Raw genomic sequence first — 24,726 nt, 5'->3', positions numbered from 1 at the left:
TTTTTTGGAAAGTTTTTATTTTGAAATGATTGTAGATTCCCAGGAAATTGCAAAAATATACTGATAGGTCTCATGCCCTACACCGAGTTTACCTAATGGTAACATCTTACATAATTATAGTGCGGTGTCACAATCAGAAAATGGACACTGGCTCAACCCACAGACCCCATTCCAAGTTCAACAGTTTCACACGAGCTCATCTCTGTGCGGTTCTATGCGATGCTGCCACATGGCACGTTCATGAAGCCACCACCACAGACAAGACAAAGAACACGCCACCAGCAAGGAGAACTCCCCTTTGTGGGCCACCCATCCCCTTCGCCCCATCCTGATGCTCCCCCTGCACCCACGAATCTCTCCTCCCTGGAATGTCATACCTAGAAACATCCAGTGTGTGGCCTGTGCGGCGCAGCTCTTCCATCAGCATCACGCCCTCGAGACCCAGCCATGCTGCGTGTTCACTTCTGATTGCTGAGACGTGCTCTGGGGTATGCACAGAGGCATATTTTCTGAACAGTTGAGAATCTAGCACTCTCGTCCCAGCTTCATTTTTTGGTCCTGGTGTTTGGTTTACAAATGGGTCTTTCATTTTCTCAGGCAGTTCACAGGGAGGGTGCTGAGTCTGAGCCACATGGGAAGGGCACCTGGGCACCTCGCAGCCCACCTAGAACCTGGAGGAGGAGAGCTCCAAGAGGCATTCAGATGCTAGTTATTGGATTATTGCCTTTTTTCATGGAGGCAAGTCTGTGTCCTTGGAGGGCTGGGGTGGGACATGGGGGTGGGGGTCCTCACAACCCCTAGGATGCTACCAGACTGCTCTGGCCCAAGGCAGAGGCCAAGATCCTGTCTCATTCAGTAGCCCTTGGGCAAGCCACGCAACTGTTCTGCTGTTTTTACATATGTTAAACGAGGAGAGTACATCAGGCAGGTTCTAAGGTTTCTTCCAACTCGAATTCCATGGATTCAGGTTGGCAGAAGACTGAGCTCTAGGGAGGCCAAGCCCTCCCTAAGGAAACAATAATGAAGGTCATGTACTTTATTTTGAAAATCAGGCAAGGTCGGCTCCAGTTTGCGGGGAGGGGAAGAGAGTATATATTTTAAATCTACTAGGAAAATACAAAAAGGGGAATGTGACAGGGTTCCTTCCTGTGTTATGTCACCATCTGTAATTAGATCCCACAGTCCAGCCCAGAATCATAATTCACATAACAGCGGAACTCATTTGCCAAGTTCCGGGTGTGTTTTGGAACAAACGTGCACATCTTCACTCCAAGGAGCTCTGCTGCCTGTTCTTCCATGATGGCACCTGAAGAGAACAAAGCAAATGAATCCAGAGAGTGACAGCCCAGCCGGAGCTCAGTGTGTCCTGAGCTGTGAGGGGGGCTCTAGGTGAACCACCGGTGGCAATTAGTTGACAATTCACAAGTAGGGGGAGGGAGCGAGTCTTCTTTACATTCCGTTTCACCTTCTCCAATATTTTTGCAATTTAATATATGTGTGCAAAACACACACATATATATGCAAAGCAAAAATAATTACTAAAAACTAGCATTTCCCAACGTTGAGCCAAGACTCTTTTTCAGTAATATCCAATCTTGCAAACACAGGTGCGAATGTATTCCCACTCCCTTTTGCCACCTCCTCCCAATTTCTCCCTGCCCTGGGCCCACCGCACACAGCCAGCTACCCTGCGACATCCCCGCAGGAGGTGGCATCCACAGCCCTGATTCCTCTCCTCTTTTCCCCTCCACACTCGAACACAGCAAGCTCTCTCAACTTCATCTTCAAAGTATCTCTTTGACGCCACCGCCCTCCCTGGGGTGCAGCAACAGCCCGCGGTGCCAAGGTTCACGCGCCCCAAAACCTCGGTCAAGTTAAAGCGAACGTCTTACGTCTTCAGACAATTTGCGTCCCGTCGCCTGGGGCTTCCGAAGAAAACCCCAATGCCCACGGTCCCCTCTGTTAGGCACTGGGGGCCTCCTGCCCCGACTCTGCCCTCCCGGGCCGCTGCGGCCGTGGCTCCTGACCCCTCAGCTCCCTGGGGCAAAGTGCAGGTGCCTGGGTCTCTCTTACTCTTCTCAGGGTTAGTGCTTCCAGTCTTTAGTCTATTTTATTATTATTTTTTTAAAGTATCCCCTGAAACTAAAATGCACACTCCATGAGTCCAGAGCGCTGCCTGCCGGTACACAGAGCGGTGCACAGAGGTCAAGGAAGCAATGGAGTGAATAAGCGCGCAGGCAACCGTGGCATCTGTGCGAACAGGGCGCCCCTCCCCACACTCCAGCTCCAGAACATCGAACAGCTCCCCGTGGCTCCACTCCCGGCCCAGCCCTGTTCCCAGCAGGGTGCCCAGGGTACAAACGCAGCCCGGAGTGACTGGGGTATAGCGTCCATAACAGTACTCAAGGGTGTGGACACCACAGGTGCCCAGAAGTAAAGAGATGGGTCAGTTGGTAAGGTTTCAGTTCTCAGATTTTTTTTTTTCTTTGAGACAGTCTTGCTCCGTGCCCAGGCTAGAGTGTAGTGGCACCATCACAGCTCACTGTAGTCTGGACCTCCAGAGATCAAGCAATCATCCCACTGAGAGGTGAAGCCAGCTGGACTTCCTGGGTCTAGTGGGGACTTGAGAACTTTTGTGTCTAGCTAAAGGATTGTAAACGCACCAATCAGCACTCTGTGTCTAGCTAAAGGATTGTAAATGCACCAATCAGCACTCTGTAAAAACACATCAATCAGCACTCTGTGTCTAGCTAAGGGATTGTAAACGCACCAATCAGCACTGTGTAAAATGGACCAATCCACACTGTGTAAAATGGACCAATCCGCACTCTGTAAAATGGACCAATCAGCACTCTGTAAAATGGACCAATCAGCACTCTGTAAAATGGACCAATCAGCAGGATGTGGGTGGGGACAAACAAGGGAATAGAAGCTGGCCACCCCAGCCAGCAGCCAACCGTCTGTTGTCCCCTTCCATGGTATGGAAGTTTTGATTTTGCTCTTCAGAATAAAGCTTGCTGCTGCTCACTCTTCGGGTCTGCACCAACTTTAAGAGCTGTCACACTCACCACGAGGGTCTGTGGCTTCATTTCTGAAATCAGTGAGAGCACCACCCCACCACGAGGAACAAACACCAGACATGCCACTTTTTAGAAGTGTAACACTCACCGCGAGGTCCACGGTTTCATTCTTGAAGTCAGTGAGACCAAGAACCCACCCGAAGGAAGACACTCCAGACACACCACCTCTATCTCCCAAATGGCTGGGAGGCCCACATAACCACACCTAATTTTTTAAATTTTTGTAGAGATGGAGTCTTGCTATGTTGCGCAGCCTGGTCTAGAATTCCTTGCCCCAAGGTTTCCTCCCACCTTAAAGTTCTCAGATTTACTCTATTGAATTTTACCATATCTGCCTTAAGTATATCAAATCCAGCCTGGTTGCCAGCTACTTGGGAGGCTGAGTGGAAGGACTGCTTAGCCCAGTGGTTTGAGGTTACAGAGAGAAAAAAAAAGGTATATCAATCTCACCAGTAGGAAAAATCTTCTACATTAACCCAATCTAATGTCTACTCTGTAACCTTAGGCAATTCACTTAAACTCTATAGATTCTAAATTTCTCTTTGATAACGTGTAGAGGCTGGATAAAATACCACTACTACTGATGATGGTACGTAAAAGTAACAGCTGGCGTTCATCAAGCAGTCACCATGCACCAGACCCGGTGTTGGGTACTTTGTGTCACTTAATTCTTTAGGATCCTTAATGGCAGAGTATTATCAGTCCTAGTTTACAGGTGAGAAATCCAGGGCACAAAGAGTTAAATAACTTGTTCACAAGTCACACAGGAGGTGGTGGACTCAGGATTTCTTCTTGACCCTTAAGACCTGAATAGCCACTGTCAGTGACTTTCATGAGATATGAAATGCAGCACCTACCTGTGCACAGCAGAATCTTGCCCCGTGTCAGGTACTTGATGGTTTCTGACGTTTTTCTGAGACATTCCTCCGAAAGATAGGGAGGATCTGCTATTACGATGTCAAAACTATGTGCAGCAATTCTTTCGGGTAAGTCCAATGGATTATTGTAATCATAGAAAATAAACTCCTCTCCATACATGGCAAATCTTTTGTCATATTCAAAGATATATACAGTAAAGTTTTCTCTGCACAGCTCTCTGAGTTTCTGGTAAACACTAGGGGCACTCACACATGCGATTCTAGGAGACAAAATGAACACACTCATGAAACATCTTTAATAGAGAGATTACGGTGTTAACAACTACTTCACTAAAAAACACACAGGTCTGAGTGCTCAGATTTTCTTACAGGAAACAATGCAAACTGGTGTAATAGTCAATGTTGAGAAAAAACTTTATAGTGTCTCACTTTTGAGGAATCTGGTACTTAAAAGTCTGTAACTTATAATTTTTTTTTTTTTGAGATGGAGTCTCACTCTGTTGCCAAGGCTGGAGGGAAGTGGCGTGATCTCGGCTCACTGCAACCTCTGCCTCCCGGGTTCAAGCGATTCTCCTGCTACTCCTTCCGAGTAGCTGGGATTACAAGCACGCGCCACTGCGCCTGGCTAATTTTTTTGTATTTTTAGTAGAAATGGGGTTTCATCATGTTGCTTGGCTGGTCTTGAACTCCTGACCTCAGGTGATGTGCCTGCCTCAGCTTCCCAAAGTGCTGGGCTTATAGGCGTGAGCCACCGCGCCCAGCCTGTAACTTATAACTTTGAGATATGAAAGACTATAGTTTTTATAGTGAAAAATGTAAAATAGCAGGAACACATTATGACAAAATTTAGATTGAAGTTAACCCAAAGCCTAAATTTACCTATTATTTTCATGCTAGGCCTTTGATATTTATTTTAAGTACTTTTTGTCCCAACTAAATACTATAAAGTCATTTTGTAATATTCATGATCTTGAAAGATAAACCCAACTAGCTCCCCAGCTCACTCCAGTTCTCCACAAAGATACATTAAAATGCGATCTCACTGCAGACAAGCTGTTCTGAATTTCTGCTTTGCTTCTTTATTGTATAAGGAAATTAAAGTATCTATCTCATTACAGCAGCCCACAGTTTATGAATGGGTAGCATTCCAAGAGTTAACTGTTAAAACCAACTGCTGGCTGGGCGCGGTGGCTCATGCCTGTAATCCCAGCACTTTGGGAGGCCCAGGCGGGCAGATCACAAGGTCAGGAGATCGAGACCATCCTGGCTGACACGGTGAAACCCCGTCTCTACTAAAAATATAAAAAATTAGCCAGGCATGGTGGCGGGCATCTGTAGTCCCAGCTACTCGGGAGACTGAGGCAGGAGAATGGCGTGAACCCAGGAGGTGGAGCTTGCAGTGAGCCGAGATAGCGCCACTGCACTCCAGCCTGGGCAACAGAGTGAGACTCTGTCTCAAAAACACAAAATAAATAAAATAAAAATAAAAGCAACTGCCGAAAAGCTTAGAAGTAACCTAAACATGGAATTATTGAGTTGACTGTGATACACCTATTTTTTTTTTTTTTTTTTTTTGAGACGGGGTCTCACTCTGTTGCTCAGGCTGGAGTGCAGTGGCATGACCTTGGCTCACTGAAACCTCTGCCTCCCAGGTTCAAGTGATTCTCCTGCCTCAGCCTCCCGAATAGCTGGGATTACAGGCACCTGCCACCACACCTGGCTAATTTTTGTATTTTTAGTAGAGACGGGTTTCACCATGTTGGCCAGGCTGGTCTTGAATTCCTGACTTCATGATCCACCTGCCTTGGCCTCCCAAAGTACTGGGATTACAGGCGTGAGCCACTCTGCCCGGCCACTAATTTTTTATATTTTTTTGCAGAGATGTGGTTTTGCCACGTTACACAGGCTGGTCTCAAACTCCAGAGCTCAAGCCATCTGCCTGCCTTGACCTCCCAAAGGAGGCGTGAGCCACCGTGCCCAGCTGGTATGCCTATTACAATGGAAAGTTCTGTGGCCATTTAAAACAGGGTGAAGCAGCCCTCTCTCTGCTGATAAGGAATGATCTCTTAGATATATTCAAGGAACAGAACGGTGTAAAGTATGCTTTCCTGGGAGTGGGGATATATGCTTATAGTTATACAGGTGACCTCTATCCAAGAGACAGTGACCATGGCTGCCTCATGGGAGAGTGCCTGGGGGACGTGGATACAATGGAGAAGAGATTGACCTTTTCTCACAATTCCTTTGTCACGTTTGGATTTTTATATGTGCATATATTGTCATTCAAAAAAGGACCTAATTTAAAAATTACGCTCAGCTTTAAAAATATGTGATACATTTCTTAACAGAGACAAGGTACCCATCTTAGGTACCCATGCCAGGCTAAGCAGGCTTCTCAGCCCAAAGACACTGCAGCAGATAACAGAACCAGTGACATCACATAACGTTTCTATGGAAACATGTGTTCCTGCTGGCAGGACACAACTCTCCCTGCACGGCAGCTCTGGATCAGTGCGGTGGGAGGGGAAAAGAAGCTGGAGTACAGTGGGATTATAGCCTGACTGTGCTGACAGAGAATGAACTGCAACCAAGGATTATATACGCACACTATGAAAACATCTTCCGATAAAGAAGGTGAAATAAAGATATTTTCAGACAACAAAATTGCCTCCAGCAGGCGTTCCCTGAGAAATCCACCTGAAGGATGTACTTCAGGTAGAACAGTGGTCCAGGATGCAAGAAGGAATGAGAGCAGAAAGACTGGTGGGTCTGGTGGGGATGGTGGTGGTTACCTGGCAGCAGTGGGATCAGAGAACCTATGTTCAAAGCCCAGCTTTGCCACTTCCCACGGGGTGACCTTCTGCAAGTAGCTGAACCTCTGGTCTCAGTGTCTGTCTTTAAACTGGAGAGTGTAACAGGAACTAATGCACAGAGATGTGAGGATAAAATGAGATGACCCTGACAACACACTTACAGCAGGAGAGGGCACACAGTAAGCACTCAAGAAATGCAGTTCCTACTCATCTTTAAAATGATGACTCAGTTCCTGTGAATACTGAAGTTGACTTTCAGATGAGATTAAAAGTTGCTTCCAAGGCCCTCGTATTAGTGGCAAAAAGGAAAGTATATGTAAAAGCAGTGTCACTAAGAAAAACCTACTAAACGACTACATATAATCAAAAAAAGAAAAAGAACAGTGAAAAGAAAAATGGAAGATTTCCCACTACCGATGGCAGACTGAACACATTCACGTAAATGTGCTCCCTCATGAAAGCCCACTAAAAACAAGAGTGCGATTTCATGTTGTCTTATTTAGGAATACAAGAACAAAAACCAAGGGGTGTGTCAGCGGAGACTAAAGCAATCACGCTGAGGAAGCGGAAGAGCAAATGGGTGGGTAGTGGGGCTCGGCAGACCTGCAATGGCCGAATCCTGCACTGGCACCCGGAAAGCTGAGAAGCGCCCTGGTTCACGAGGTGGCACACGCGAGGGCTCAGGAAGCCACAGAACTCGGTAACTCAAGAAGCAGAGGTGAAGGTGGGGCCAAAACTGGGAGGTTTCACTGAAAGGCCTATTTTAAGAAGCATTCTTTCTCAGGATTATCTGCTACATCCCAAAGCCTGCCTCCCCATGACGGTGGCAGAAAACTGGAGGGATGTTTTCTGGATGGGGGGATGCTTGGAAGGAGGATGCCAGGCACAGTGGATGATGATGTGCTGTGTGGAAATTAGGAGGATTAAGTTAAACGCAGTGGACGATGAAACTTCCAGCCTTTCAGTCACATGCCTCCAAGGATGATGTCAACTAGATGTGTAACTTCCAGTCAGGAATTAGGAGAACCTTCCCTGGACCACTGACAAAACTACAAGAAGAGTCTTAGACACGGGGGTTCCCTAAGAGAATGGCTCATTCAGATGCTCCAACTGTAGAGATCAAAGCAGATGAGGCTCCCAGTTTTCGAGTGCCCCACCCTTCAATGTCCACAGACACTTAAGGAACACAGATTATATAAATATATCACATGAAATTAACAAACAGAAAAAGCATTTTGAGGTAAACAGAGACTATAGAGGGAAAAGAGAACTTTAAAAAATTCTGTAATATCCTCAGAAGGATGAACAAGACACAATAATAAAGAAATACCCAAAGACCAAAAAAAAGAGCTGCAGACAATTCCAAGCATGGTAGCAGGTATGGTAAACTCAGTAGAAAGTTTAGAAGATAAAGTTGAGGAATTCTCCCAGAAAGTAAAGAGACAATAAATAGAAAAAGAAGAAAATTAAAAGATCAGGTACAGTATTCAAAGAAGTTCCAAAAAGAGGAACAGAAAAAAAAAGTGGAGAAAGAAATCAAAAAAATAATGTAAGATAATTTCTTAAACGGAAGGACATGTGTGTTGAGGATGAAAGGCGCTCCAGTACCCAGGACAACAGATAAAAACTCCACAGTGAGGCACATTGAATACTGGGGATGGATAGAAAAAAGCAAGTTTCCTATAAGAAATCAGAATGCTACTGGATTTCTCAACAGCATGTATGGAAGTTTGGAGACAATGGAGCAACGCCTTCAAAACCTGGAATTGCTGTCCAACAAAACCATCACAATCAAGAGGAAGGGTAGGAAAAAAGCATTTTCAGACATGAAAGGTTCTAAAAACTCCCCTCCTACGTGCCTTTTCTGTAGCAGCTATCGGAGGAGGTACGCCACCATGATAAGGCTGTAAACTTAGGATGAGGTACGGGAAATAAGGAATCTAGAACGAAAGACAGGTATAAGGACTCCAGCATGATGATGAAGGGAGATACCAAGAAAAGAGGTGGAGCAAAACCAGCGTGAGACCATGCAGACTGGGACAGGTGGCAGATCCCTGGGAACAGGTTTTTTTTAAAGAAGTTGAAATATGTTTGAACTTACTGATAGGATATTTAGACAGAGAGTTCGGGGGTTAATAAGGGATATGGATATAGAATACATTAAGCCTTTCAGAACCCTTTGGCTTTTTTTTTTTTTTTTTTTTGAGACAGAGTCTCACTCTGTCTCTCAGGCTGGAGTGCGGTGGTGTGATCTTGGCACACTGCAACCTCTGCCTCCCAGGTTCAAGCAATTCTCCTGCCTCAGGCTCCTGAGTAGCTGGGATTACAGGATGCACCACCACGCCCAGCTAATTTTGTATTTAGTAGAGACGGGGTTTCACCATGTTGGCCAGGCTAGTCTCAAACTCCTAACCTCAGGTGATCTGCCCGCCTCAGCCTCCCAAAATGCTGGGATTTCAGGCATGAGCCACCACGCCCAGTCACCATTTGACTCTTTATATGCATGCAAAGTTCTGATAAAAGTAAAAACCAGGCTGGGCGTGGAGGCTCACGCCTGTAATCCCAGCACTTTGGGAGGCCAAGGCAAGTGGATCACAAGGTCAGGAGTTCGAGACCAGCCTGGTCAATATGGTGAAACCCCGTCTCTACTAGAAATACAAAAATTAGCTGGGCGTGGTGGCACGTGCCTGTAGTCCCAGCTGCTTGGAGGCTGAGGCAAGAGATCGCTTGAATCCGGGAGGCGGAGGTTGCAGTGAGCCGAGATCGCACCACTGCACTCCAGCTTGGGCGACAGAGCGAGACTCCATCTCAAGATAAATAATTAATAAATACATATATACATACCAAATTAACGAAAAAGAAAACCTATATTCTTAAAACTTCAAAATGGTCAAACATTAAGATTTTCTCTTTTGAACTGAACTCTATAAGGATAAGAAACAGGTTAGAAAATGTTAAAAGGAAAAGAGATAAGACCTTCCACAATGAATAGGTTTCTGAGTGGGTCTCTAAACCCAGTGTTGAAGCAGGTCTTAATCTGTCATGTGCTGCAAACCATGATCTACAATATTTGCAGATTATAGTTCAGACTTCTTACAAACCATCTGTCATCCAGGAAGGACATTCAAAATATTCCATTAGATTAGAAGCCAAAAAGAGAAACAAAATTTGAATCTCACCTGCCACCTTCTCCTACAGCTGCAATTGCCTCCTGTGCAAGTCGCAGAGCAGTTTCCTGACTATACCAAAACTGGCTCAACTGCTGTAACAGAGAAATGGGTTGATAACATTTTAGAACTGGCATAAGCTTTGTTCTTTTAATTTGTATCTACTATACCAGTGGACAGATAGTTTTAAAATTTTTTTCTTTTGAAAATTAATTTTTCTTTGAAATTACTTTAAATTAATACAAGCCCTTAATGAATGAATGGAATCCAGGCATTGAGTATCAATGGCTATTAACACCACAAAAGGAGACAACCAGTGTTTCTCCCGATAGAACATACCCCTACCTTTGTATGAGTTTTGCCAAAAAAAGAAAATAGAACTTGAATCTAAGCTTCTAGGTTCAACTAGCAATGAAAAGAATTACAAACACAGAGGATGGAAGAAGGAGTTCACTAACACCAGAGAACACAATCAGCAACATCCAGACTGTGCTCCTTGCCCACAGCCTCATCTTACCTTACGCATGTTTCCTGAATTACATGTTTTTCCCTTGGGGGCAAGTTTGTTTTTCATCTTGCTCCTTCTGTTTCATGCTAATTGATGATTTAAAAAAAATTTTAGTGATCTTTAATTATCTATTCATAGTTATAAATTAAGCAGGAGTTTAATGGAAGAAGTAGCGTGGTTTTCCTCTGCAATCATACAAACCTATTTCTCCAACAGGCCTCTCTCTTCCCTGAATGGCAGGCTGGGGGCAGCTAGTTGCATGGGGCATACCAACTGGGGGTTCTCTGCTTTAAAAATCTGCCCTGTGTGGAAACAACTCAAATGCCCATCAACTGATGGACGGACAGAAAAAATGTGGTACATCCGTACAATGAAATACTTCTTGGCCATAAAAAGGAACAGGGTACTGATATACGCTACATGGATGAGCCTTGGAAACATTATACTGAACGAAAGAAATCAGACACAAAAGGCCACATACTATGTGATTCCATTTATATGAAATGTCCAAAGTAGCAAGTCTACAGAGACAGAAAGTGGATTAGTGGTTGCCAGGCGTTGGGAGAATTGGGGAATTAGGAGGTGACAGCTGAAGGACATAGGGTGTCTTTTAGAGGCAATGAAAATGTTCCAAAATTGACTGTGGTGATAGTTGGACCTATCTGTGAATTTACTAAAAACCATTGACTTGCCGGGTGTGGTGGCTCACACCTGTAATCCCAGCACTTTGGGAGGCCAAGGCGGGTGGATCACCTGAGACCAGGAGTTCGAGCCAGCCTAGTCAACATGGTGAAACCCTGCTTCTACTAAAAATACAAAATATTAGCCGGGCATGGAGGCACGTTCCTGTAATCCCAGCTACTCAGGAGACTGAGGCAGGAGAATCGCTTGAACCCAGGAGGCGGATTACTTGCAGTAAGCCAAGATTGCACCATTGCACTCCAGCCTGGGAGACAGAGTGAGACTCCATCTCAAAAACAAACAAACAAAACCACTGACTTCTCTACTTTTAAAAGGTGAATTTATGGTATGTGAATTATATCTCAACAAAACTGAGATCTGCTTAAATAAGGAGAGCTTTACTCAGAGTATGGAGGACTTTTGTGTACTTCCTTCCTGAATGGAGCTGACTTTTTCCTTCTTTCTATGCTATGGTGGAGCTCTGGAGTTATCTTAGATTCTATTCTGTGTCTCTTTCTGGCTTTCCTACCCAAATTAGGACATCCCAAAGCAGATTCTCCAGTTTGTTTAGTGAAAAATCCTCAGGGATTCAGCCTGGAGGTGGGTACCTCCGATGCTATGTATGCCTTCTGGATATGATCAGAAGGGGAAGAGAGCAACCGGCCCAAAGATGTCAGCAGGCCATCCTTTAATTAATCACGCAGAAATCGGCCCATGAGCCACTTTTACCACTTATGTTCACAGCCTCTGAGTTTGGAACCCAGAGTCTCTGCTTCTTCTCTGGAAGAAAGACTCTCATCTTTGCTCCAGTTCCCACAGAGGCTGATAGTTTTCTCTGCTCTTCCACAGACCATCTTACAACCACTTTCTTTCTTTCTTCCAGAAATTTACTGAAATTTCTGTCAATAGCATCCTTTGTTTCTTTGTTGTTTTTTAACATTGTAATTACTTTTTTTTTTTTTTTTTTTTTTTTTGAGATGGAGTCTTGCTGTGTCGCCAGGCTGGAGTGCAGTGATGCAATCTCAGCTCACTGCAACCTCCATCTCCCGGATTCAGGCAATTCTCCTGCCTCAGCCTCCTAAGTAGCTGGGATTACAGGTGTGCACCACCACACCCAGCTAATTTTTGTATTTTTAGTAGAGATGAGGTTTCACCATGTTAACCAGGCTGGTCTCAAACTCCTGATCTCAAGTGATCTGACTGCCTCGGCCTCCCAAAGTGCTGGGATTACAAGCGTGAGTCAATGTGCCTGGCCTAATACTTTTATTATTTTTATGTTTAGCTCTTTAATCCACCTTGACTTTAATTTTGTGTATGGATTATAAGGATTGAATTTTTTTTTTCCAAATCTAGGATACATCAGGACTCAGTTCACACCTGTCACTTTCTCTGAGTGGGTTTCCTTGACTTCCCCTCCACCTCAAAAGTCTGGGGAGGTGTCCTTGCATTTTGCTCCCCATTTTGCTCCAATAATCAGTTTTGTCTTAGAATAGTTTTCTTGAGAGCAAGGGCAGTGTTTTATTTATTGTTATACTACACTTGATGTTGTGGGGTTTTTTTTGTTTTTTTTTTTTTGTCCTTTGTATTTTTATTTTACTACGTTCTGGGATACACGTGCAGAACGTGCAGGTTTGTGGCACAGGTATACACATGCCATGGTGGTTTGGGGCACCAATCAACCCATCATGTAGGTTTTAAGCCCCACATCCATTAGTTATTTGTCCTAATGCTCTCTCCTCCCTTGACCCCCATCCCCTGACAGGCCCCGGTGTGTGGTGTTCCCCTCCCTTTGTCCATGCCATGTATTCTCATTGTTCAATTCCCAAGTAGGAGGGAGAACAAGTGGTGTTTGGTTTTCTATCCCTGTGTTAGCTTGCTGAGAATTACGGCTTCTAGTTTCCTCCATATCCCTGCAAAGGACATGAACTTATCCTTTTTTATGGCTGCATAGTATTCCATGGTGTATATGTGCCACATTTTCTTTATCCAGTCTATCACTGATGGGCATTTGGGTTGATTCCAAGTCTTTGCTGCTGTAAATAGTGCTGCAATAAACATATGTGTGCATGTGTCTTTATAGCAGAATGACTTGTAATCCTTTGGGTATATACCCAGTAATGAGTCAAATCATATTTCTGGTTCTAGAGCCTTGAGGAATCACCACACTGTTTTCTACAATGGTTGAACTAATTTAAAATCCCAACAACAGTGTAAAAGCATTCCTATTTCTCCACAGCTGTGCCAGCATCCGTTGTTTCCTCATTTTTTAATAATCACCATTCTAACTGGAATGAGATGGTATCTCACTGTGGTTTTGATTTGCATTTCTCTAATGACCAGTGATGTTGAGCTTTTGTTCATATGTTTGTTGGTCACATAAACGTCTTCTTTTCTTTTGAGAAGTGTCTGTTCATATCCTTCGCCCACTTTTTGATGGGGCTGGTTTTTTTCTTGTAAATTTGTTTATGTTCCTTATAGATTCTGGATATTAGACCTTTGTCAGATGAGTAGATTGCAAAAATTTTCTCCCATTCTGTAGGCTGCCTGTTCACTCTGATGATAGTTTCTTTCGCTGTGAAGAAGCTCTTTCATTTTAATTAGATCCCATTTGTCAATTTTGGCTTTTGTTGCAATTGCTTTTGGTGTTTTAGTCATGAAATCTTTGCCCATGCCTATGTCCTGAATGGTACGGTCTAGGTTTTCTTCTAGGATTTTTATGATCTGGGGTTTTACATTTAAGTCTTTAATCCATCTTCAGTTAATTTTTGTATAAGGTATAAGGAAGGGGCCCAGTTTCTCTTTTCTGCATATAGCTAGCCAGTTTTCCCAGCACCATTATTAAATAGGGAATCCTTTCCCCATTGCTTGTTTTTGTCAGGTTTGCCAAAGATCAGATGGTTATAGATGTGTGGTATTATTTCTGAGATCTCTGTTCTGTTCCATTGGTCTATATATCTGTTTCAGCACCAGTGCCATGCTGTTTTGGTTACTAGCCTTATAGTATAGTTTGAAGTCAGGTAGTGTGATGCCTCCAGCTTTGTTCTTTTGCTTAGGATTGTCTTGGCTATACGGGCTCTTTTTTCTTTCCATATGAAATTTAAAGTAAGTTTTTCTAATTCTGCAAAGAAAGTCTATGGTAGCTTGATGGAAATAGCATTGAATCTACAAATTACTTTGGGCAGTATGGCCATTTTCACAATATTGATTCTTCCTACCCAAGGGCATGGAATTTTTTTCCATTTGTTTATGTCCTCTCTTATTTTCTTGAGCAGTGGTTTGTAGCTCTCCTTGAAGAGGTCCTTCATGTCCCTTGCAAGTTATATTTCTAGGTATTTTCTTCTCTTTGTAGCAACTGTGAATGGGAGTTCACTCATGATTTGGCTCTCTGCTTGTCTATTATTGGACCTTTTAAAAGGTTTATCTGGATGGTCTTACTAATATGGAATGGTTCTAAATCACTCAAAACAAGGTGGTGGGCCAGGCGTGGTGGCTTACACCTGTAATCCCAGCACTTTGGGAGGCTGAGGTGGGTGGATCATGAGGTCAGGAGTTCAAGACCAGCCTGGTCAAGATGGTGAAACCCTATCTCTACTAAAAATACAAAAATTAGCTGGGCTTGCTGGCGGGTGCCTGTAATCCCAGCTACTTGGGAAGGTGAGACAGAGAACTGCGTGAACCCAGGAGGCAGAGGTTGCAGTAAGCTGAGATTGTGCCACTGCACTCCAGCCTGGGTGACAGAGTGAGACTCTGTCTTGAAAAAAAATAAAAATAAAACAAGCTGGCATTCAAAATGACTATAACAATTAAAACAAGGTACAATTCAAAGTGGCAAGTGGTATGAATGAAAATATTAATAACACATCTTTAAACCAATAAATATTTACTGAATATAATGAAAAAGAGAATTGCTTCAAATATTTCCCATCTGGATGTCTGCATGCTATTTACTAAATATTTATTCATAAGTCAAGGTTTAAAATATTTCCAAAGACAAAATGTACATATACATGTGGGTATATGTATTAATTCATATCTACATCTGTCTATTCATTGTTTTTTTTTTTTAGATGGAGCCTCACTCTTGTTACCCAGGCTGAAATGCAATGGCACAATGTCAGCTCACTGCAACCTCCGCTTCCTGGGTTCAAGTGATTCTCCTGCCTCAGCCTCCTAAGTAGCTGGGATTACAGGTCCATGCCACCACGCCCAGCTATTTTTTGTATTTTTAGTAGAGACGGGGTTTCACCATGTTGGTCAGGCTGGTCTCAAACTCCTGACCTCGTGATCCGCCTGCCTCAGCTTCCCAAAGTGCTGGAATTAGAGGCGTGAGCCACTGCGCCTGGCCATGTCTATCCATTCTTATCTACAGGAAAAATGCCTAGCTCTGACCTCTACCTCTGCAAAGGAGAGCTGGAAGAAAGTCCCTAGCATACAGAAAATGGAAGGATTTTGAGTTCACTTGATTTGGGAGGTGGCAGACAGTATCTGCTACCACGCACCATAAGTGGTAAGAGTTGTCTGCTGGTTGACTACTGAACTGCCCTTCTTCCTCACTCCAACACCATCAGGGCACAATGATAGATTTTGGCTCTCCTCATATCATTCCATAAAGATAAAGAGTCCCACTCCTTTTTTTAAGATACTTGAAATACAACCTTATTCTGATTCTAAATGAAGAGGAATAAGAATGACAGTAACAAACAAGATTTTACCACTGAGCACTGTGATGTGACTGTAGCAGTCTTGTATTTGAAACTCAAGAAGGAATCAACTGCATTTCAAAACAGCTAAATATGCAAGTCCAAACAATTTAGGTATTTTTAAAACTGTGACATTCACTTTGAAGCCCATTCATCTCCAGCATCTCACAGATGAAGCACACGTTCCACTTACCTACATAATAAATGGGCACACATGTTGTACCACTGATATTACACGACAAATAAAACTAGACTTCTGATGCTGGGCTCCAGCTTCATTCTCACAGGTTATCATCCTCATCAGGGAGATGACGATCTCTGAACAACCTCTATCTAAATCGTGCTCATATTGCACTGATGCTCAGTCCATGACAGCCTCTGATGGGGTAAGGGCAGGTATGGCAACAAACTCCAAGTTAGGGTCTCCAATGAACTTCCTAGCAAGCCAGAGGAAGAGCTTTTCAAAGTTGTAGTAACTTTTGGCAGAAATGTCATAGTACTGAAGATTCTTCTTTTGGTGGAAGAGAACAGATTTTGCCTTCACTTTCCTGTCCTTTATACCCACTCAGTTGCTCTCAACACAATAGGGATATTTTCACATATTCATAGCAGATCTCTGTGCCAGTCAGGCACAGTCTTTTTTTTTTTTTTTTGAGATGGAGTGTCTCTCTGTCACCCAGGCTGGAGTGCAACGGCATGATCTCAACTCATTGCAACTTCCGCCTCCCGGGTTCAAGAGATTCTTCTGCCTCCTGGGTTCAAGAGATTCTTCTGCCTCAGCCTCCCAAGTAGCTGGGATTACAGGCACATGCCACCACGCCTAGCTAAGTTTTGTATTTTTGCAGAGATGGGGTTTCACCATGTTGGTCAGGCTGGTCTTAAACCCCTGACCTCAGGAGTTCCGCCCACCTTGGCCTCCCAAAGTGCTGGGATTACAGGCGTGAGCCACCAGAGGATCTCGGCACATTCTTGTAAGTTACTCTCGATGTCACATCAAACATTATAATGGCATGCTGGGCTAGGATATAATAGCCATCTCTCACTCCACCAAATTTCTTCTGGCCAACTGTATCCCATACAAAGAATGGGTCCTCTGTTGGTGTGCAACACAAGGCAATGAACCTCAATATCCAAGGTAGCTACGTACGTCTCAAATTCACCAACTGACATTTCAAAAATGTAGTTTTCCCAGTACCAACATCACCAACCAATATAAGCTTGAACTGGACTTGGGACTCTCCTTGGGCAGTCACCATGATGTTCCTTCCAGAAGCGTCTTTCTGCCTGTCCAACTGAGGAGAATCCTGCTCTTAATATGTTACATGAATGTGGCTTTAAAAGTCAAAAGCACTACTAGGCTTATAAAGAAAAACAATAGTCTTGTATCCCATGACCTCCTGCCATTGAGCCTCACTCCTCAAAAGCAACCATTTTCAACTCTTGGCTCTTCTCTGATCATCTATCCCCACATCTCTAAATACTGTGTTTTAAATGCTATCCCTTGATAATCCATCATATATACACTATGTATTTATTATGATAGATGAGGATTTTGCCCTCTCATACACATCATTTGCCTTTCCTTCACCCTCCCAATATGGTATTTATTTATTTATTTATTTATTTATTTTTTGAGCCAGAGTCTCACTCTGTCGCCCAGGCTGGAATGCAGTGGCACGATCTCAGCTCACTGCAACCTCTGCTTCCCAGGCTCAAGTGATCCTCCTACCTCAGCCTCCCAAGTAGCTGGGACTACAGGCACACACCACCATACCTGGTTAATTTTTGTATTTTGAGTAGACATGGGATTTGCCATGTTGGCCAGGAGGGTCTCAAACTCCTGACCTCAGGAGATCTACCCCGCTAGGCCTCCTAAAGTGGTGGAATTACAGGCGTGAGCCACCGTGCCCAGCCCCAATGTAGTTTTAAAGCAAGTTTTGATTAGTTAGCATTAAGTATCAGTGTTCATTATTGAGCCAAGTGGTGTACTATAATAGCATTTCTTTTCACTAGAATTCCTTTTTGTTTTTCTTAGAGTAAGTAAATGCATGACTGTTTCATTTGCTTGGTTAGTTTGTATTCATCCCTAATTCTTCTAACATCCTCTATTGGCCTTTCAATACAATTTTCTACATATTGGATATCCTATCACTTTTATTTTTTCCCCTGAAGATCTCTGTCCTGGAACACGCCATCCTCCCACAACAACCTAGATTGGCTGCTCTCCAGACTTGCAGCACAACTGTTACACTGGGACATTCTGTGTCACCATCATCCTGGGAATTCCTTCTCCTACTACATGCATCAGATTTCCTATTCCTTGGAGCTCAAGTCTTCTTTCTTCTCACTTGCAGCAAACACTCTGCAGCTCTTGAGAAGTACACAAGAGGGAAATGTAAATGAGACTTCACATATCTAAAATATTTTGATTTTATCTTCACACAAGTAATAGTGTAGCTGGGTATAGAATTCTAGGCTATAGTTGCGTGTGGTAGTATGTGTATAATCCCAGCTACTCAGGAAGCTGAGTTTGCTTGAGCCCAGGAGTTTGAGACTAACCTGGGCAACACAGTGAGACTCCATTTCGAAAAAGAGAGAGGGAGAGGGAGAGGGATTCTAGGGCAAACAAAATTTTCACTCAAAATATTGAAGGCATCGCTCTATTTTCAAAAGTTTCTAATAAAGCTATTGAGAAGTGCAATGTAACTCATAGTCTGAAGACTTTGTAGGAGACCTGTTTTTATTCTGGAAGGTTCTAGGATGTTCTTTGTCATCTGTATCCAGAATTTTCATAATCATGATAATCATGTGTCTTAATGAGGGTCTTCAGTTCTGGGAAATTTCTAATATTCTTTAAAGCTTTCCTTCCCTCTTCATTTTTTGTTCTGTTTTTCTGGAATCTTATTTGTTGAATATTGAGCCTCCTGGATTTATGCTAGTTTTCCAATGTCTTCTTTCCTATTTGTACATATTTATGGTGTACATGTGATATTTTGTTACATGCACAGAATGTGTAATGATCAAGTCAGGGTATTTACGATATCTATCACCTTGAATATTTATCTGTGTTGGGAACATTTCAAGTCCTCTCTGCTAGCTATATTGCAATATACAATACACTGTTGTTAACTATAGTCACCCTACTCTGCTATAGAACATCAGATCTTATTCCTTCTATTTCACTATATGTTTGTACTCATTTACCAATCTCTTTTCATCACCCCTACCCCACCTTCTGAGCCTCTGGTATCTATCATTCTATTCTCTAACTCCATGACATCAACATTTTTAGCCTCCACATGTAAGAACATGCAATACTTGTCTTTCTGTGCCTGGCTTATTTCACTTAACATAATGACCTCGGCCGGGCGCGGTGGCTCAAGCCTGTAATCCCAGCACTTTGGGAGGCCAAGACGGGCGGATCACGAGGTCAGGAGATCGAGACCATCCTGGCTAACACAGTGAAACCCCGTCTCTACTAAAAAATACAAAAAACAAACCGGGCGAGGTGGCGGGCGCCTGTAGTCCCAGCTACTCCGGAGGCTGAGGCAGGAGAATGGCGCAAACCCGGGAGGCGGAGCTTGCAGTGAGCTGAGATCCGGCCACGGCACTCCAGCCTGGGCGACAGAGCGAGACTCCGTCTCAAAAAAAAAACAAACAAAAAAAAACATAATGACCTCCAGTTCCATCCACATTGCTGCAAATGACATAACTGCACTATTTTTTTATGGCTAAACAGTATTCCATTGTGTATATATATCACATTTTCTTTATCTATTAATTTGTTGATGGACAGGTTGATTCCTATCCTTGTTATTGTGAACAGTGCTGCAAGAAACATGAGGAGCAGGTACCTTTTTGACATACTAATTTCCTTTGAATAAATATTCAGCAGTGAGACTGCTAGGTCACATGGTAGTTCTGGTTTTAGTTTTTTGAGAAATCACCATACTGTTTTCCATAGTAGCTATACTAATTTACATTCCCACCAACAGTGTATAAGAGCTCCCTTGGCCGGGCGCGGTGGCTCAAGCCTGTAGTCCCAGCACTTTGGGAGGCCGAGACGGGCGGATCACGAGGTCAGGAGATCGAAACCATCCTGGCTAACATGGTGAAACCCCGTCTCTACTAAAAAATACAAAAAAAATAGCCGGGCGAGGTGGCGGGCGCCTGTAGTCCCAGCTACTCGGGAGGCTGAGGCAGGAGAATGGCGTAAACCCGGGAGGCGGAGCTTGCAGTGAGCTGAGATCGGGCCACTGCACTCCAGCCTGGGTGACAGAGCGAGACTCCGTCTCAAAAAAAAAAAAAAAAAAAAAAAAAAAAAAAAAGAGCTCCCTTTCCTCCACACCCTTACCAGTATCTGTTATTTTAAATCTTTTTAATAATAGCCATTCTGGAGTAACATTACATCTCACTGTGGTTTTGATTTGCATTACACTAATGATTAGTAATGTTGAGTCTCCCCTCATATGCCAGTTGGCCATTTGTATGTCTTCTTTTGAGAAATGTCTATTCAGGTCCTTTGCTCATTTTAATGGGATTCTTTGGTTTTGAAATTTTGGTTGAGTTTCTTATATATTCTAGATACGAGTCCCTTGTCAGATGAATAGTTTTCAAATATTTTATACATCTCAATGCGTTGCCTCTCCATTCTGCTGATTGTTTCCTTTGCTGTGTAGAAGCATTTAAATTTCATAGAGTCCCATTTGTCTATTTTGGTTTCTTGTGCTTTTGAGGTCTTAGCCATGAAATCTTTGCCTAGACCAATGTTCTAAAGTGTGTCCCCTATGTTTTCTTCTAGAAGTTTTTTTTTTTGTTTTTTTTTTTGTTTTTTTTTTTTTACAGCACATTATCATTTGCTTTAGTGACACAAAATTAGGCTTAAATTACTGGGAATTTACAAATGCACTTAAGAGATCCTATTAACAAGAAGTCTTAACGAAGAAAAATTGAGGACCAGGTGGCTTCACTGGTAAAGTCTACCAAACATTTAAGAAGAATTAACACCCTGTAATCCCAGGACTTTGAGAAACTGAGGCAGGAGGATTACTTGAGCCCAGGAGTTTGAGACCAGCCTGGGCAACATAGCGAGACCCTGTGTCAACAGTTTTTTGTTTTTTTTTTTTTTCTTTAATTTATTTATTATTATTATACTTTAAGTTGTAGGGTACATGTGCATAACGTGCAGGTTTGTTACATATGTATACTTGTGCCATGTTGGTCTGCTGCACCCATCAACTCGTCATTTACATCAGGTATAACTCCCAGTGCAATCCCTCCCCCCTCCCCCCTCCCCATGATAGGCCCCGGTGTGTGATGTTCCCCTTCCTGAGTCCAAGTGATCTCATTGTTCAGTTCCCACCTATGAGTGAGAACATGCGGTGTTTGGTTTTCTGTTCTTGTGATAGTTTGCTAAGAATGATGGTTTCCAGCTGCATCCATGTCCCTACAAAGGACGCAAACTCATCCTTTTTTATGGCTGCATAGTATTCCATGGTGTATATGTGCCACATTTTCTTAATCCAATCTGTCACTGATGGACATTTGGGTTAATTCCAAGTCTTTGCTATTGTGAATAGTGCTGCAATAAACATACGTGTGCATGTGTCTTTATAGCAGCATAATTTATAATCCTTTGGGTATATCCCCAGTAATGGGATGGCTGGGTCATATGGTACATCTAGTTCTAGATCCTTGAGGAATCGCCATACTGTTTTCCATAATGGTTGAACTAGTTTACAATCCCACCAACAGTGTAAAAGTGTTCCTATTTCTCCACATCCTCTCCAGTACCTGTTGTTTCCTGACTTTTTAATGATCACCATTCTAACTGGTGTGAGATGGTATCTCATTGTGGTTTTGATTTGCATTTCTCTGATGGCCAGCGATGATGAGCATTTTTTCATGTGTCTGTTGGCTGTATGAATGTCTTCTTTTGAGAAATGTCTGTTCATATCCTTTGCCCACTTTTTGATGGGGTTGTTTGTTTTTTTCTTGTAAATTTGTTTGAGTTCTTTGTAGGTTCTGGATATTAGCCCTTTGTCAGATGAGTAGATTGCAAAAATTTTCTCCCATTCTGTAGGTTGCCTGTTCACTCTGATGGTAGTTTCTTTTGCTGTGCAGAAGCTCTTTAGTTTAATTAGATCCCATTTGTCAATTTTAGCTTTTGCTGCCGTTGCTTTTGGTGTTTTAGACATGAAATCTTTGCCCATGCCTATGTCCTGAATGGTACTACCTAGGTTTTCCTCTAGGATTTTTATGGTATTAGGTCTAACATTTAAGTCTCTAATCCATCTTGAATTAATTTTCGTATAAGGAGTAAGGAAAGGATCCAGTTTCAGCTTTCTACTTATGGCTAGCCAATTTTGCCAGCACCATTTATTAAATAGGGAATCCTTTCCCCATTTCTTGTTTTTCTCAGGTTTGTCAAAGATCAGATGGCTGTAGATGTGTGGTATTATTTCTGAGGACTCTGTTCTGTTCCATTGGTCTATATCTCTGTTTTGGTACCAGTACCATGCTGTTTTGGTTACTGTAGCCTTGTAGTATAGTTTGAAGTCAGGTAGCGTGATGCCTCCAGCTTTGTTCTTTTGACTTAGGATTGTCTTGGAGATGCGGGCTCTTTTTTGGTTCCATATGAACTTTAAAGCAGTTTTTTCCAATTCTGTGAAGAAACTCATTGGTAGCTTGATGGGGATGGCATAGAATCTATAGATTACCTTGGGCAGTATGGCCATTTTCACGATATTGATTCTTCCTATCCATGAGCATGGTATGTTCTTCCATTTGTTTGTGTCCTCTTTTATTTCACTGAGCAGTGGTTTGTAGTTCTCCTTGAAGAGGTCCTTTACATCCCTTGTAAGTTGGATTCCTAGGTATTTTATTCTCTTTGAAGCAATTGTGAATGGAAGTTCATTCATGATTTGGCTCTGTGTTTGTCTGTTATTGGTGTATAAGAATGCTTGTGATTTTTGCACATTAATTTTGTATCCTGAGACTTTGCTGAAGTTGCTTATCAGCTTAAGGAGATTTTGGGCTGAGACAATGGGGTTTTCTAAATATACAATCATGTCATCTGCAAACAGGGACAATTTGACTTCTTCTTTTCCTAACTGAATACCCCTGATTTCTTTCTCTTGCCTAATTGCCCTAGCCAGAACTTCCAACACTATGTTGAATAGGAGTGGTGAGAGAGGGCATCCCTGTCTTGTGCCAGTTTTCAAAGGGAATTTTTCCAGTTTTTGCCCATTCAGTATGATATTGGCTGTGGGTTTGTCATAAATAGCTCTTATTATTTTGAGGTACGTTCCATCAATACCGAATTTATTGAGCGTTTTTAGCATGAAGGGCTGTTGAATTTTGTCAAAAGCCTTTTCTGCATCTATTGAGATAATCATGTGGTTCTTGTCTTTGGTTCTGTTTATATGCTCGATTATGTTTATTGATTTGCGAATGTTGAACCAGCCTTGCATCCCAGGGATGAAGCCCACTTGATCATGGTGGATAAGCTTTTTGATGTGATGTTGAATCCGGTTTGCCAGTATTTTATTGAGGATTTTTGCATCGATGTTCATCAGGGATATTGGTCTAAAATTCTCTTTTTTTGTTGTGTCTCTGCCAGGCTTTGGTATCAGGATGATGTTGGCCTCATAAAATGAGTTAGGGAGGATTCCCTCTTTTTCTATTGATTGGAATAGTTTCAGAAGGAATGGTACCAACTCCTCCTTATACCTCTGGTAGAATTCGGCTGTGAATCCATCTGATCCTGGACTTTTTTTCGTTGGTAGGCTATTAATTATTGCCTCAATTTCAGAGCCTACTATTGGTCTATTCAGGGATTCAACTTCTTCCTGGTTTAGTCTTGGAAGAGTGTAAGTGTCCAGGAAATTATCCATTTCTTCTAGGTTTTCCAGTTTATTTGCGTAGAGGTGTTTATAGTATTCTCTGATGGTAGTTTGTATTTCTGTGGGGTCGGTGGTGATATCCCCTTTTTCATTTTTAATTGCGTCGATTTGATTCTTCTCTCTTTTCTTCTTTATTAGTCTTGCTAGTGGTCTGTCAATTTTGTTGATCTTTTCAAAAAACCAACTCCTGGATTCATTGATTTTTTGGAGGGTTTTTTGTGTCTCTATCTCCTTCAGTTCTGCTCTGATCTTAGTTATTTCTTGCCTTCTGCTAGCTTTCGAATGTGTTTGCTCTTGCTTCTCTAGTTCTTTTAATTGCGATGTTAGAGTGTCAATTTTTGATCTTTCCTGCTTTCTCTTGTGGGCATTTAGTGCTATAAATTTCCCTCTACACACTGCTTTAAATGTGTCCCAGAGATTCTGGTATGTTGTATCTTTGTTCTCATTGGTTTCAAAGAACATCTTTATTTCTGCCTTCATTTCGTTATGTACCCAGTAGTCATTCAGGAGCAGGTTGTTCAGTTTCCATGTAGTTGAGCGGTTTTGATTGAGTTTCTTAGTCCTGAGTTCTAGTTTGATTGCACTGTGGTCTGAGAGACAGTTTGTTATAATTTCTGTTCTTGTACATTTGCTGAGGAGTGCTTTACTTCCAATTATATGGTCAATTTTGGAGTAAGTACGATGTGGTGCTGAGAAGAATGTATATTCTGTCGATTTGGGGTGGAGAGTTCTATAGATGTCTATTAGGTCTGCTTGCTGCAGAGATGAGTTCAATTCCTGGATATCCTTGTTAACTTTCTGTCTTGTTGATCTGTCTAATGTTGACAGTGGAGTGTTGAAGTCTCCCATTATTATTGTATGGGAGTCTAAGTCTCTTTGTAAGTCTCTAAGGACTTGCTTTATGAATCTGGGTGCTCCTGTATTGGGTGCATATATATTTAGGATAGTTAGCTCTTCCTGTTGAATTGATCCCTTTACCATTATGTAATGGCCAT

The 24,726-nt window shown here is 42.6% G+C and overlaps 1 protein-coding gene and 1 pseudogene across 3 annotated transcripts in view; both read right to left on the bottom strand.

The window, feature by feature from the left end:
* EEF1AKMT1 (EEF1A lysine methyltransferase 1) overlaps window positions 1–24,726 on the bottom strand; it is a 52,633-nt gene continuing 27,907 nt past the window's right edge. For all 3 annotated transcript variants that reach the window (XM_025364850.1, XM_025364849.1, XM_025364848.1), the window contains exons 3-5: window positions 9,951–10,033; window positions 3,938–4,218; window positions 1–1,306 (exon numbers count right to left, since the gene is read on the bottom strand). In XM_025364850.1, the coding sequence (XP_025220635.1) occupies window positions 1,170–1,306; window positions 3,938–4,218; window positions 9,951–10,033 (501 nt within the window). In that variant the 3' untranslated portion in view covers window positions 1–1,169. The remainder of the gene's footprint in view (window positions 1,307–3,937; window positions 4,219–9,950; window positions 10,034–24,726) is intronic.
* LOC112611122 lies at window positions 16,109–17,083 on the bottom strand (annotated as a pseudogene).

Source organism: Theropithecus gelada, chromosome 17 (genome assembly GCF_003255815.1).
Source record: "Theropithecus gelada isolate Dixy chromosome 17, Tgel_1.0, whole genome shotgun sequence".
Lineage (NCBI taxonomy): Eukaryota > Metazoa > Chordata > Mammalia > Primates > Cercopithecidae > Theropithecus > Theropithecus gelada.
This window is presented reverse-complemented; position numbering and strand designations above follow the sequence as displayed.